This window comes from Lepus europaeus, chromosome 3 (genome assembly GCF_033115175.1).
Source record: "Lepus europaeus isolate LE1 chromosome 3, mLepTim1.pri, whole genome shotgun sequence".
Lineage (NCBI taxonomy): Eukaryota > Metazoa > Chordata > Mammalia > Lagomorpha > Leporidae > Lepus > Lepus europaeus.
Window position 1 is genome coordinate 109858899 of NC_084829.1, and position 14375 is coordinate 109873273.

At 38.9% G+C, this 14375-nt stretch overlaps 1 protein-coding gene across 4 annotated transcripts in view; it reads right to left on the bottom strand.

Annotated features, from left to right (window-relative positions):
• Nucleotides 1-14375, bottom strand: part of LAMA4 (laminin subunit alpha 4) — a 150185-nt gene that overhangs the window by 24024 nt on the left and 111786 nt on the right. For all 4 annotated transcript variants that reach the window (XM_062186632.1, XM_062186635.1, XM_062186633.1 and 1 more), the window contains 6 exons: nt 13607-13740; nt 12676-12847; nt 9798-9929; nt 3049-3191; nt 646-784; nt 43-180 (listed from right to left, as the gene is read on the bottom strand). In XM_062186632.1, coding sequence (XP_062042616.1) covers nt 43-180; nt 646-784; nt 3049-3191; nt 9798-9929; nt 12676-12847; nt 13607-13740 — 858 coding nt within the window. The remainder of the gene's footprint in view (nt 1-42; nt 181-645; nt 785-3048; nt 3192-9797; nt 9930-12675; nt 12848-13606; nt 13741-14375) is intronic.

Sequence of the window (14375 nt, forward strand, 5' to 3'; positions counted from 1 at the left end):
ATTATCCCTAAGAAGTTTCTTTGGGAAATAACAAATACTTACCCCTGAAGAATAATAGAATAGCAACCCATTTGGCTGTAATGTGCGGAAATTGAAACCTCCTTCAAAGCCATCAAAGAAAGATATTTTCTGAGTTGAAGCAATGAAACTCTGTCCATTGAAATATGCTCTGCGAGATATCTGTGTGATAAAAGTGAATATAGGGTATTTGTTAATTTTCAAATGCTTATAATGTCAATTTCTCATATACAAAAAAGGCTTGCCTGTTCGTGTCTATATAAATAGTTTATGGTTCGACCTTCCAGTTTTTGCTAGGATTCAGACATGCTAGCCTTTCTTCTGTGTTCCTCTAACAGACTGGGTTTCGGCTTCTCCAACCTCCTCTAAGCTGAGCACGCAATGATGCTTACTTGAGCAACCTCTCTAGGCTCTGCAGGGTTCATCCATAGAAAACTGAAGCAACTGGACAAGTCATGGAGGAGCCCCACATGCCTTCCTAGCTTAATGATTCTTTCTGTTGGTGGCAGGAAGTAGCTCAAGGTGTTACCAAGGCTCACAGCAAAGCTGAAAAGAGCTTTGCCAGCTTTTGAGAGTGAGAAGTGTTGTGTCTATTTATTAAAAAGGTTTCCACTGAGTTGTACTTACAAGAGAGTCCTCTGGGCATCCATATCCAACCCCCAGAGTTTCTGTCTGCTCCAGTAAATTGAAATCTTTCTTTTGGAACTGGAAACCTTTCATGCATCCTCTGAAGTTGATATCTAGAGGCAGGTGTGCTCTTAGGGTCCTGGAAAAGCAATCAATCTTCACTGATACAGCTGTGATGATGGTACTAAGGATACGGTTGCCCTGGAAATGTAGGCTATGGGATTTGAGTTTCTATAGTCACTTATAATGGCTTTACATTGGTTCATATTTCATGCTATTTTTGATAAGCATGTGGTAATGCCTGATCTTTGTCTATAGCAGAGTTTTGTTCTGAGTTAAGCCAATTTGTATATTTCCTAAAAGCCTTTTGAATTTCATTACCTTATTCGAACATTTTAAAATTCCAGTGAGATAGATGGAGAAGCTATTATTTCCCTTTTACAGATGATTATAAGGGTGAATCTCAGGGAATTGACATTGTGGGTCAAAAATAGTCAACTCTAGGCAATTTCACTTGGTTTAACATGAAACTAAGTAGTAAATTATTCTATTATGTCACAGTGGTAAATTAGAATTTGAATCCAAGTCTCCAGACTCCCGGTAATTCACTTAGGTAATGAACCTGTCTTTTTGGCTTTATTGGCAACACACTGCATTCAACCAAGGCTGGAGGAGAGCCTCAGCAATTGTTGGGCTTTTGGATCAATAGGAAAATATTCTTAAGATTAGGGATGGTATTATGCTCAATACTGAAATCCTTGTGCCTGTCATGCCTGATATACAAGAGATGCCCAAGAACATGTTATTGGATATTGAATGAGTGTGGAGTTAGCTCTGATCCAAGTACAGCTGTCTCAATGGATTTTAAGATGAACACCGGTCAAACTAAAGAATAACAGCCCCACTGTATTCCGCTCTGACAATATTACATCCAGAGGCCTGTGCTGATTGACAAGTCGGATGCATACAATGGTGACCATAGTGGTGAAAGGTCCCATGTGGCATCCTGGGAGGAAGAAACGAGAGTGCCAGGACAGGGAGCTTAAGGAGTCTTCTTTAAAAATGAAGCATTATAATTTAGAAATAGGATGCACTGGTTTTGGCTCAAGATAAGGAAAAGCTTTATTTTATTTTTTTGACAGGCAGAGTGGACAGTGAGAGAGAGACAGAGAGAAAGGTCTTCCTTTTGCCGTTGGTTCACCCTCCAATGGCTGCTGTGGCCGGCGTGCTGTGGCCAGTGCACCGCGCTGATCTGAAGGCAGGAGCCAGGTGCTTCTCCTGGTCTCCCATGGGGTGCAGGGCCCAAGCACTTGGGCCATCCTCCACTGCACTCCCAGGCCACAGCAGAGAGCTGGCCTGGAAGAGGGGCAACCGGGACAGAATCCGGTGCCCCGACTGGGACTAGAACCCGGTTTGCCGGCGCCGCAAGGCGTAGGATTAGCCTAGTGAGCCGCGGCGCCGGCCAGGAACAGCTTTATAATAATTGAAATAGTTAAATTGATTATGTTTTCCCTCTGAGGTAATCATATTATGTATCACTTATTTATTTAAAAAGAGGTATGAGTGCTAAGGAACACTGGCATTTCTATATTGGACGAGGGATTGGACTCTATCAGCAATTCTTAACTCTGGATGCATAGTAGAATCAACCTTGGGGAGGTTTTTGTTTCTGTTGTTCTCCTTTATATATATATATAATATATATATGTATATATATATTTTAATAGTACGTTGGAGCCTTATCCTCAGGCCAATTAGAATTTTTGGAAAGTGTTTATGAGCAATGACTTTTCTAAAGCTTTCTAGATTATTTCAATGAGAACCATAGTTGGGAACCACTGAATTGGATTATCCTGAAGTTGCCTCTCAGTTTTAAGGTCTCTAATGCTGTTAATTAATTCACTGGAATATGAGATAGTGGAATTTTTGAGTATTTTAGGATAATGTCTCATTATATATATATCCACAACCATTATATATATAATCCACAACCTTTTGGATAACCTTGAAAATTTTTTGTAACCTCAGATGCTATTGGAGAATTCAAAATATGTTTAAGGCAAAAACAAAGATAAAGGAACATATGCTGCTTTGTCTTCACGTAATACACACATTCTGTCCTTCCTCTTGTTGATGACAAATAGCACATCAGACCTTACTGTAAGAGTAATACAATAATAAGGACAGCATTAGAACACATCTATGAGATGCTAATTTATGGAGGTTTCGAGGACTGACTGCAGAGGCCTGGGGATACATGAATGTGTGTGTTTGCACATGTGCATGTGTGTAAGTAGCAAGTAGCAAGCAGGTACTTGAACCAGTTCCTCTACCTCGCCTGGATATTAAATACTCAGCCCACACAACATGAGGAACAAATAGCTAGTTAGCAAGGAACCTTACCTGGATTGCAGTATCTCTGGGGGAGCTCCTCCAATGTATATATCTGTAAAAGGTATTTTCATCTTTTCATTATCCATGCTCTTGACATGTCGTCTGTCAACTACTAAGATCATTTTCTTATCATTGTGGTAAATGATTGAGATCTGTGAGAAGTCATATACAGTAATACACTGTTTAATAATAATCAATAATATACTGTTTAATAATGATCAGTGTTTTGAATATTTTTATATATTTTAATTATTCTGGATATAAAAGCAGGTCCTCCATGTCTTTGTGCTTTCTTCTGCCACAAAACAAGGAATAGATTTTTTCTTTCTTTTGATAGATACGAAAACTCTTACTTTCTGCCATAAGCAGTGGACACTTCTTTATGGAGCAGGAACTAGCACAAGAAAAATTTTGCCATGAGATCTACTTTTCCCTCTAGTCTTTTGGGAAAGAACTACAAGCATCTTTTTTTTTTAACTTTTATTTAATGAATATAAATTTCCAATGTACAGCTTATGGATTACAATGGCTTCCCCCTCCCATAATTTCCCTCCCACCCACAACCCTCCCCTCTCCCACTCCCTCTCCCCTTCCATTCACATCAAGATTCATTTTCAATTCTCTTTACATACAGAAGATCAATTTAGTATATATTAAGTAAAGATTTCAATAGTTTGCACCAACATAGAAACACAAAGTGAAACATACTGTTTGAGTACTAGTTATAGCATTAAATCAAAATGTACAGCACATTAAGGACAGAGATCCCACATGAGGAGCAAGTGCACAGTGACTCCTGCTGTTGACCCAACAAATTGACACTCTAGTTTATGGCACCAGTAACCACCCTAGGCTGTCGTCATGAGTTGCCAAGGCTATGGAAGCCTTCAAAGTTTGCCGACGCTGATCATATTTAGACAAGGTCATAAAAGACAGAGTGAGGATAGTAACCAATGATCCTAAGAGTGGCATTAACCAGGTCTGAAAAATTATACAGCATTAAGTGGGGAAGAGAACCATCAGTACACACAGGTTGAGAGTAGAGCCATTGGAGGTAGAGTAGAGGTTATGATTACGAAGGAATGAGGCCCAAGCGCGCTAGACAGGGTCTAGAACAAAGGACAGAGTCATTATTAGAGGAGCTAAGAAAGGTGCTGTCTAAGCTACAATTAAGTTTTCTGATTGAGAGGCAAATAGAACCTGATAGAAGGGGCTTGATAATAATCTGTTGGGCTTTAGGCCTTGTAAGTTAAGAGGCCCAGACCTATCTATCTCTTCACATGGGGTACATCCTAAGGGAGGTGTGAACCTCCTAGGGGAAGGCACTCTGTTGACTTTCATTACTTGGCTGGCCTGGGAGGAGAGCTGGCCAGGTAAAGGCAGGGGGCATCTCTAACAAGAAATTTACAGTTCTGCCTGCAATGTTGCTGACCCTACTTGACCATCCCCTCAGCTGCAGTGGTCACTTTGGAAGTTGGGCTGAGTGAAGGGCTTTTCAGCTTAGAGCCAATAAGATCTGTGGCTCTGACCTGGGCATCCTTTGACTCCAGGGCAGGTCCACTTCCAGTGATCCAACTCTTGGCAGAGCTGCCAGGGCTCTTCACAAGCTGATTTCTGCTGAAGCCCAGGCTTACCACATTGAAAGCCGCTGCAGTAGGCTGGCCTGTTGGGTCTCCTTGAGGGCAGATCACTGTACAGATCAGCCATTAAAAGGCTTGCCACCCACTGCTTCTGATGCCTAGCTTTCTTTTCCTCCTGGTTTGTGTTCAAGCAGACCAGAGGATGCAAGTCAAGGGAGTGCCCATGTCCCATCTCTAATCTTCGGTGGCCTGAACTACAAGTCTATAGTCACAGGCATGTTCTGTAGTAGTTTTTCTAAGGTAGACAATGCCCATGAGAAAAATTATATTCTCACTTTAAAACTTTCTTTCCCTTTGGTCTGAAAGGGAGGTTTTGTCTACTTACTGTTTACTTCTCTGATGGTGAAGTAAATCTAGTTATGAGATTATTATTTAAGCTCTTATTTTGGCTATGCTATTACAGAAAAATGTTAGTCATCTCTTTTATAAGGTCTAAAGATTAAATCGTGCATCCTACAGATTCCTTCATAATAGAATTAGTTTCCTACCTTGAGGAGAATAGAGAAATGAAAGAACAAGTTGGGCTTAGAATAGAGAAATGAGGGAGCAAGTCCTAGATCGCTTGCTGACAATCAATATTACATGAATACTTAGCAAACAGTTTCAACCATTAGATAACAACTTAAGAAAACATGTACCAGAAGGTCCAATGCCTTCTATAAATTTTAAGAATCATGTATTTGAAAACACCTCTGAAATATCTAACATGGTGTAGTTTGTTTAACCAGTAAACTTAAGCACAACCATATAAAATGTTTTTAGTTTCTTTCTACCAACAAGTATAAAACATATGATGCAGAGATTCAGGTCACACGAATTAAAATGTATCTTTGATTGATTTTAGCAGCTTAAATTTATGGACAAGCTTATCTATAAGCAATTAATATAAAACTCTTAATAATTTTTTCCCATGTGGACATACAATATGTACACACATATAACATAGCATAATAGAGCAATATAGCATTTTTAATAATAGATTTAAAAATCTTTAACTCTTTTTGTCAATTGCCAATTGATTTGAATTGCTTTTTGTTTTTAGTAACCTCAGTTAACCATACTTTCTCTCAGTTGGTACTGTTAATACATTATTGGCTTCATCTGTTTACAGAGCCGTCCCAAAGTACTGAATACAATAGAAGTGGCTGGAAAAAGTCCATAGGAACCTATAGGAGGACAGCTAAACACAGAACCAACAACGCTCTAGTTTTATGAGCAGCAAATCATATATAGCTGTGGATGACAAAAGACTTTAAGTTGCCATGTTTAAAATTATAAACTCATCAACCAACAAGAGGCACTTGCTTACTTCACAGTATTTTTGGAAGCACCTGTAGGATTTTACAAGTATTTAACCCTTTAGGCCTCTGGGGCTTTCTCATTAAGATAACTATCATGTCTAGTAACACAAGATCATTAGACTTTTTAATTCTCAAACATTTGTATTAATAGCATTTTCCATTATAGAAACTTAAAGTCTGGTACCACATCACATCTTGACAGTCCTTCTAATATAATCCAAATAGCCTGATTAGTTGGTGTCTCTATAAGATGAGAGACATAGGTCCTTTGATTTTTTCAGTTGGGCCCAAACTGGAAAAACCAAAGTCCAAGATTTACTGGAAATTTTAGAGTCCAGATTGTTTGGAACCTTGATTTTTTGAATGCCTGTCAAGAACACCAAGAAGGCTCAAAATCCAAAATATCTGGTTGAAATAAGATTCCTTAAAATCATAACATAACATAGACCACATTTGATCATTGTTACAAGGTGATTATTCAAATCTTTGAAAATAAACACATATTTAAATAACCCATAGCTCTTAATTAAAATTCAGCTGTTTTTGAACAATTAGAATTTAACAGACATCAAGAGAACATAATAGATAATTTTAACACATTGCTTTAACAGAGAATCAGATTTTAATTCTATGTCAAAGAGAAATTGAGCTTCCTGTGATCTTTTGCTGTGAGGTTTCCTTCCTTTACCTTCTTTCATATTGATGACCATATTTCTGTGTTTCTTTGTGTAACACATCTTTAAGCATCTTTTGCAGGGCAGGACGAGTGGCAACAAATTCTTTCAGTTTCTGTTTGCTATGAAAAGTCTTTATTTCACCTTCATTCACAAATGAGAGCTTTGCAGGATATAGTATTCTGGGCTGGCAGTTTTTCTCTCTTAGTACCTGGGCTATGTCTCGCCATTCCCTTCTAGCTTGTAGGGTTTCTGATGAGAAGTCTGCTATGAGTCTAATTGGAGATCCTCTGAGAGTAATCTGACATTTCTCCCTTGCACATTTTAGAATCTTTTCTTTATGTTTCACTGTGGTGAGTTTGATTACAACGTGTCGTGGTGAGGATCTCTTTTGGTCATGTTTATTAGGGGTTCTATAAGCTTCCTGTACTAAGATGTCTCTGTCCTTCTCCAAACCTGGGAAATTTTCTGCTAGTATCTCACTGAAAATGCCTTCTAATCCTTTCTCCCTCTCCATGCCTTCAGGAACTCCTAGAACCCGAATGTTAGGTTTTTTAACAGTATCCTGTAGATTCCCGACAATATTTTTTAGATTTCTAATTTCCTCTTCATTTATTTGGTTTGCCTGTTCCCTTTCCTGTTCTCTGTCTTCTAAGTCTGATATTCTCTCTTCTGCTTCACTCATTCTGTTTTTAAGGCTCTCTAATGTGTTTGTCATTTGATCTATTGAATTCTTCATTTCATTATGATTTCTCATCACTATCACAGTTTCTTGTTCTACTAGTTGTTTCATTTCATTTTGATTCCTCCTTAATATTTCATTTTCATGAGAGGGATTTTCTATCTTGTCCATTAAGGATTTCTGTAGTTCAAGAATTTGTTTTTGAGAACTTCTTAATGTTCTTATCAATTTTTTGAGATCCTCTTCTTGCATTTCTTCTATCTCATCACCTTCATAATCTTGAATTGGGGTGTCTTTTTCATTTGGGGTATCATAGTGTCTTCCTTGTTCTTGTTACCTCGGTTTTTGTGTTTGTTGTTTGGCATGTTGGAGATATTTGGTTTCTTCACTGTGGTGTTTTTTCTTGTTACACTATGGCTCTATATTAAGTGGACTGTCTGCTTTCGGTGGAGCCCCAGAGGCTTGAGATGAGTGTGGACTGAGAGCTGTGTTTGGTTCCTCAGGGCTGAGGGTGTGTCAAAGATGACACTCCCAGGTTAGGTGTGGTAAATCTCTCTTTCTTTCTTTCTTTTTTTGATTCAAAAGGGAAGTAATTCCGCACAGCTGAACGTAATTGGAGGTAGTTAGCAGGCGAATGATATACCCACAGGAGCCAGAGATTGGAAGCTCTTTCCCAAGGACCACACAGGGAATCTCTGCTGCCCTCAGTGTGGGCTCCAATTCTCCTGCAGTCTCCCACTGGGTTGCCAAGTTAGATCCTAATCTCCTGTTATTTCACCCCTCCCCCCAGGGTCAGGTGTTTCTGCTAGGCTCAGGGCCGGTGCAGACCTGAGGTCACTCTGCTTATGATGTATGTCCAAAATGGCGCCTGCTCTTTGTCTGCTCGCCTTTGAGAGGTGAGCGGAGAGAGAGAAACTCGTGTCCGTATCAGTCACTTTTTTTTTTCCTCTCTCTCTTCTAGTTAGCCTGGTGAAATTTTCCCCAAGGGGTTTCAAGCCTCATTCCCTCTAGTCTCCTCTTTCCGCTTTCCTGCTGGTGTCTCGGGCTATTGAGGTTCGGCTCACCTCGCGTTCCAGCGCTGGTGTGTTGAGTCTGCCGCTGGTGTCCCGAACTTGGGCTCCCACGCTCTCCATGCAGGTCCACTGTGAATCACTAGTTCCGGAAGAGTTTCCTCTGCTGTTTCTTCCCCTACTCTTCCTTGAACCTGCAGTATCTCCACTTTTATTAAACTGTCTCTCCCCTGGACTAATAGTGTGCTCCCTTCCTATTCCGCCATCTTGCCCATTCTCTTACAAGCATCTTTTTTTTTTTTTTAAAAGGCAGTTTTTTGAGGTACAACTGACATATAAAAATTACACATATTAAATGTATACAACTTGAAGAGTTTAGACATGCAAACACCCGTGGACATGACAGACATATCCAGTACCTTCCAGAGTGTTCTTGTAGCCTCACCTTTGTGTGTGTGTGTAGTAAAAAAAATAACATGAGTCCTACCCTCTCAGCAAATGTTGAAGTACACAATACCATACTGTTAACTATGGGCACTATATTGTATAGTAGATGTCTAGAACTTATTTATCTAGCATAACTGAAACTTTATACCCACGAAACAACATCTTTTCATATCTCCTAACCCACCAGCCTGTGGCCACCACCTGTAATTTCAGGCAGGTGCCTTCTGGATGGCAGACTGCATATTACCAGCTATTATCCTTAGTGACATAATGAGCAGCTCTAATGAATCTGGGAAAATGCTAGTCACAGAAATATTCAAAATAGTCTCCTTTTATTGTAAAATGTCCTCATGAAGGCCATGGACTTAGAACTCAAAAGGGAAATATAACTTCCTATCTACTGCATCTTAAATGATATTATGCTTTATTAAATTGTAGATTTGAAAGGAGCTGCTAATGAAAACAGCTGAAGAATATTATCAGTTTAGTTCATGCCTGTTTCACTCTTTGGGGTTATCTTTATAAAGCAAACTGGGTTAGCATTTTCTAACCCACAGTTGGCTACACAGTTTAAAAGAAAATTTTGTTCACTTATATGTACTCTTTTTTACATTTAGAGGGGATCAAAGGATAAATACAAAATGACCATGTGTCTTATCTACACTCTAGTATTTTCAACAAATGAATTGTAGGTAAGATTCCACAGCAGTGCCACTGTCATTGAGGTATTTAGCACTCACAGGATCCTTTTGGTCAATGAAACAATTAAAAGGAATCTTTCAGTGACTGTTTTATTAGACTCGTCAGTATGACAAAAACGTCTATTCTTATAAAGCAGGTGTTTTCCTGGGGTCTCTGAGCAGATGAGGGTCCTCCAGGTGCTCTGATGTGAAAGTGTTCAGTTTAATCACAATCTTGCCTACTTCACCTGACCACTTGATTAGATCAATAGGGTTGAGTATAAAGAACGAAAACAAAACCACCCAAACTAGACTAATTCGTACCTCATGGTATTTTGCATCATTAATTTGAGCTTTCTTCAACGTGTCTTCAAGATGTACAGGGCCACTGCTAAATCCAAAGTCATAGAACACATGTAGGTAACCATTGCGCATTTCTAGGCTGAAAAACATACTCTGTGGAGAGAAAGAAGTGATAAGATGGGAACATCTATTATCATGAACGTGGAGTTAGGTTAAGCTGAATGTGAGAAATAGCACTGTATTCTTTATTACTCAAATTATTTTAAGACTAAGAAGGTCTCATGAAATTTTTACTATGAAATAAAAATGACAATTACTTCCATATCAGCCGCTACATGACTATACAAAAGTATTACTATCACACAGTTTAAAATAACCATCTTCATGTTTTTATTCTATTTTATAAATATGTTTTCAGTCTATATTACAGACATTTTAAAGGCTTTAAAAATATTATATAATATTTGAGGTCATTTTTAAAAATTATATCAGACTAATAGATGCAGTTTCATTCATTTTAAGATAAAAATTGGCCGGCGCCGTGGCTTAACAGGCTAATCCTCTGCCTTGCGGCGCCGGCACACCGGGTTCTAGTCCCGGTTGGGGCTCCGGATTCTGTCCCGGTTGCCCCTCTTCCAGGCCAGCTCTCTGCTGTGGCCAGGGAGTGCAGTGGAGGATGGCCCAAGTGCTTGGGCCCTGCACCCCATGGGAGACCAGGAGAAGCACCTGGCTCCTGGCTTCGGATCAGTGCGATGAGCCGGCTGCAGTGGCCATTGGAGGGTGAACCAACGGCAAAAAGGAAGACCTTTCTCTCTCTCTCTCTCTCTCTCTCTCTCTCTCTCCCTCACGGTCCACTCTGCCTGTCAAAAAAAAAAAAAAAAAAAAAGATAAAAATTGGCAATACTGAAAATTGACCTCAAGGTATACTAAAAAGAATCTTCCCAAATTATCAGCAAATATGGATTTAAGAAGAATTCCATTTCTGTATTATTTTAAAGCATTGGATTTATGTAAATAAATATGAAATTATTATACACTTGGACTACATGGTGTTTGAAACCAACACAATTCTGTAACACTCGAGTAATTTACTAGTCAACTTTTCTTGTTTCAGAAAATATTTCAAAGAGAACAGAATCCAATAGATTTGAAAATAAAGCATTGTAGTAAAGTCCCTATTGTACAGAAAACAATCTCCTGCATCATTTGTTTGCCCTGGAGTGTGGCACATGATCCGTTGAGTTTAAGGAAGAAAATATTTCAGCTTCTATTTATACTCATTTAAAAAATTTAGGGTCGAGCAAGACACTAATCTTTAGTGCTTAACACATGGATTACTGACTCAGGCCTTATTTCCTTCTTTTTGTCAGACTTTTCCAGGATTCACATAATAGGTGAGGCTTTCTAAGTGCAGTTGCACACGTTACTCCTTGTCCATGTTTTTGCTTTTAGCCTATTGCAATTTACTTGCAGCTTTTATTGCCTAATTCCATGGATCTATGGGGGATGTGACTTCATAGTGGGGGATTTTTGCAATGATTTTGCACTGATATGCAGAGTGCGATGACAATATTTTAGGACACATACATGTTTGCTGATTACTTCCTGCAAATTACTAACAGTGCTCTCAAGTGTAAAGAGGGTTACACCTTTTTTAAGAAAATAAATTATTCTTAATTGTTGAACTTTATTGGTGATGAGAAATGTCTTTCAGTAATACAAGATCTATTTGTTACTTTAAAAAAATCTGAAATATTAAATTAAGGGTATTATAACAATAGCTAAGAAAGTAGCTTTTTCCTTTTCTTTAAGAAGGTCATACTGAGGAGAGACCATTTTTTAAAAGCTATTTGGAAAATTTTCTATTGTTATATGAGTTTATTGAAAACTATACTAGTATGCTATCTATAAAAACTTCCAAATCTGCCTTAAAAAAAAAAAGCATTTGTGGGAAGAAATTTCTAACTTGTTTAAAAATCTTTCAAGGGAAGATTTTCAATGGCTCGGAACTCTTTAATTAAAGTTTACAAAATGATACAATACCTGATTAACTTGTAAGAACTGACATAAGATGAAATATACCGGCCAAGTTTTGAACACAAACTTTTAGAGAATGAAAATGATGTGCAGTGTAGTAGGCACAGCCAATGATAAACTTCTCACAATTTTTAAAATTTTTGTAAGGTATCTTATTCAGTCATGACAGCCAATAAAACTTAGTATGGAAATAAACTGGACTTAGGACAAGACTTTAGAATCATTATAATCACAAAGAGTTTAACAAGATTGTAAAGATATTCAATATATTTAATTACATTGTTACCACTAACACTGCTATTAACAATAATTTTAATGGGAGCAAAAGGGTTTGTATCATTAATAAATAAAACTAATTTTATTTCAACTTTATTTTAAATATTTAATATTTTATTTCCTTTTATAGTTTGCCTTTTATTGCTAGTTTTTATTGTTTTATACCATAATTATATCTATATATCATTTTTAAAGATTACATATAGCTATATCTGTATATATAAAATGTAAGCCCTTTTTATTTTAATTAGGGCACATGACATAGAAAGGTTAGGAGACCAATGTTAAGTTTCTTCAGGCACAGGGTTCACTTAGATCGTGGTACTGATTTTTCTCAAGTTTCCCTTAGGTTACAACAGGGCATATTTGATATACATCTAAAAAATGTCATGAGGAGCAATGCATTTCAGGGCTGCTTTTATTTATTGCTGTCATCACTTTTCCCCAAAGGAAAAAAAAAATCCAATTTTGCTTTTTAAACTATAAATTCAATGTGATGGCATGACACACTCAAACCGGGTAGGTTCCTGGAAACAACAGAAAGCAAGGGGAATAAAAGAGAAGTAGGACTTTTATTTTCACTCACTCCATTGACCATCAGGAGCACAAGGCCATTGTCAGCTGGGGTTCGGACTTCTATGTCAAAGCGAGTCACCTGACCAAATTTCCCTCTCCTGGTGATATCCCTCACCACGGCATAACTCGAGCCATCGAAGAAGTAGCTGGCAGCCCGGCTCTGAGTGAAGGCCAGTTTATCCCTGGAATGGAGACACGAGGGGCACACGCACAATAGTTTCTATTACGCTTTTTGAAGAAGGCCCTTTGCACCCACCCTCAGAACGTCTTCCATGGCATTTTATGAAGTCCAGTTGTCTGCATGGAAGAGAGACAAAGTACTCAGAGGTAAGTTAAATGAACTGTTTGTAACGGATTTCTTCCATACCCTATATGCTGAGACAGTTGAAGTCTCTGACGAAACCCCAGTCTGGAATCCTAAGTCAAAGCTGCAAACAAGTTAACACTTAGTATTTGTGTGTGCTCATCCATGATAGAGAAAATCTGAAGTTTTTTGCAGGTATGGCTCTTGTGCAGTTTCAAAGCTGGTTTCCCCCAAGAAAAATCTGTGAACCTGACTTTTTAAGGAAATTATTTTATCTATTACAAAGGCAGAGTGACAGAGAGGGAGATACAGAGATTTTTCCAAATGTTGGTTTTTTTTTTCTCAAAATGCCCACAACAGCTGGGCTTCGGCCAGTAACACCAGCTGGGTGTCTGAGGTGGATGGCAGAAACCCAAGTATTATGCCTCCCAGGCATGTCTGTAGGAAGCTGAGTCAACAACGGAGGTGGGCCTTGATACCAGGCACTTTGATAAAGGATGTGGGCATCCCAAGCGGTAGCTTAACCCACTGCACCATAACACCCACTCCCGAGAACCTGAATGTTGGCCACACGTGTCCTGTCTGATGCTCTTGCACGAATATCAAAGTCTTTATAGTGTCCATAAATGGCTCTTACCTGGCACAGGGCACTGACTTGGAGGGATCCATGTTGTAGATATGCTTAAAGTTGTACAAGCTGATCACATCATTATTCAAAGTGGCCAATTCCAGGCAGCCAGAGAAGCCAGGCAGGTTTAAGCTGGCAGGAAGCTGTGCAACAGACAAAGTCAAGTCGTCTGCCCCATGTAATACTTCACCCAAAACAGACAAGGAAGCTAATAGCATGTCAAGGCAACCTACCCACTGAGGTAGTGTTTTCTGGGACCCGAGTTTGTGTCTATTTTATTCCAGCTCACTTACAAAACAGTGAGAGTTGTGCATATCTTGGTAGAGAGGGCAGATTTATGGAGCATGGGCTATGTGCCAGTCATATGCTGGGCAGTGACTTCGTGATAAAAATCACTCCTCACACCAGCTCTGTGAGGCAGGCATTCCTGTTCTCACATAGAGAGAGGGAAACTAATTCTCAGAGAGGTTCAGTCATGTGCCTGCAATAAGGAAGTAACAGCCCTGGGATGGAAACCCAAGATCTACTTCCCATCTCCCTGGGCCTTGCCTTTGTCTACCCTTCATCAGGTTTCATATTCTCCTCTAGGTCCCACATCCTCTTTCATCCTGCATGCTTTTTTTCACACATCTATAAGTTGAGATAAATGAATTTTAAAACTGTTATCTGCAAAGCTGAAGCTAGATTTCAACTGCGTTGGCTCCACATGTACAGACATTTCTGAAGCAGGTAGAGACAGCATTAACTGTATAAGCACGTATCAGAATGAAATTAATTG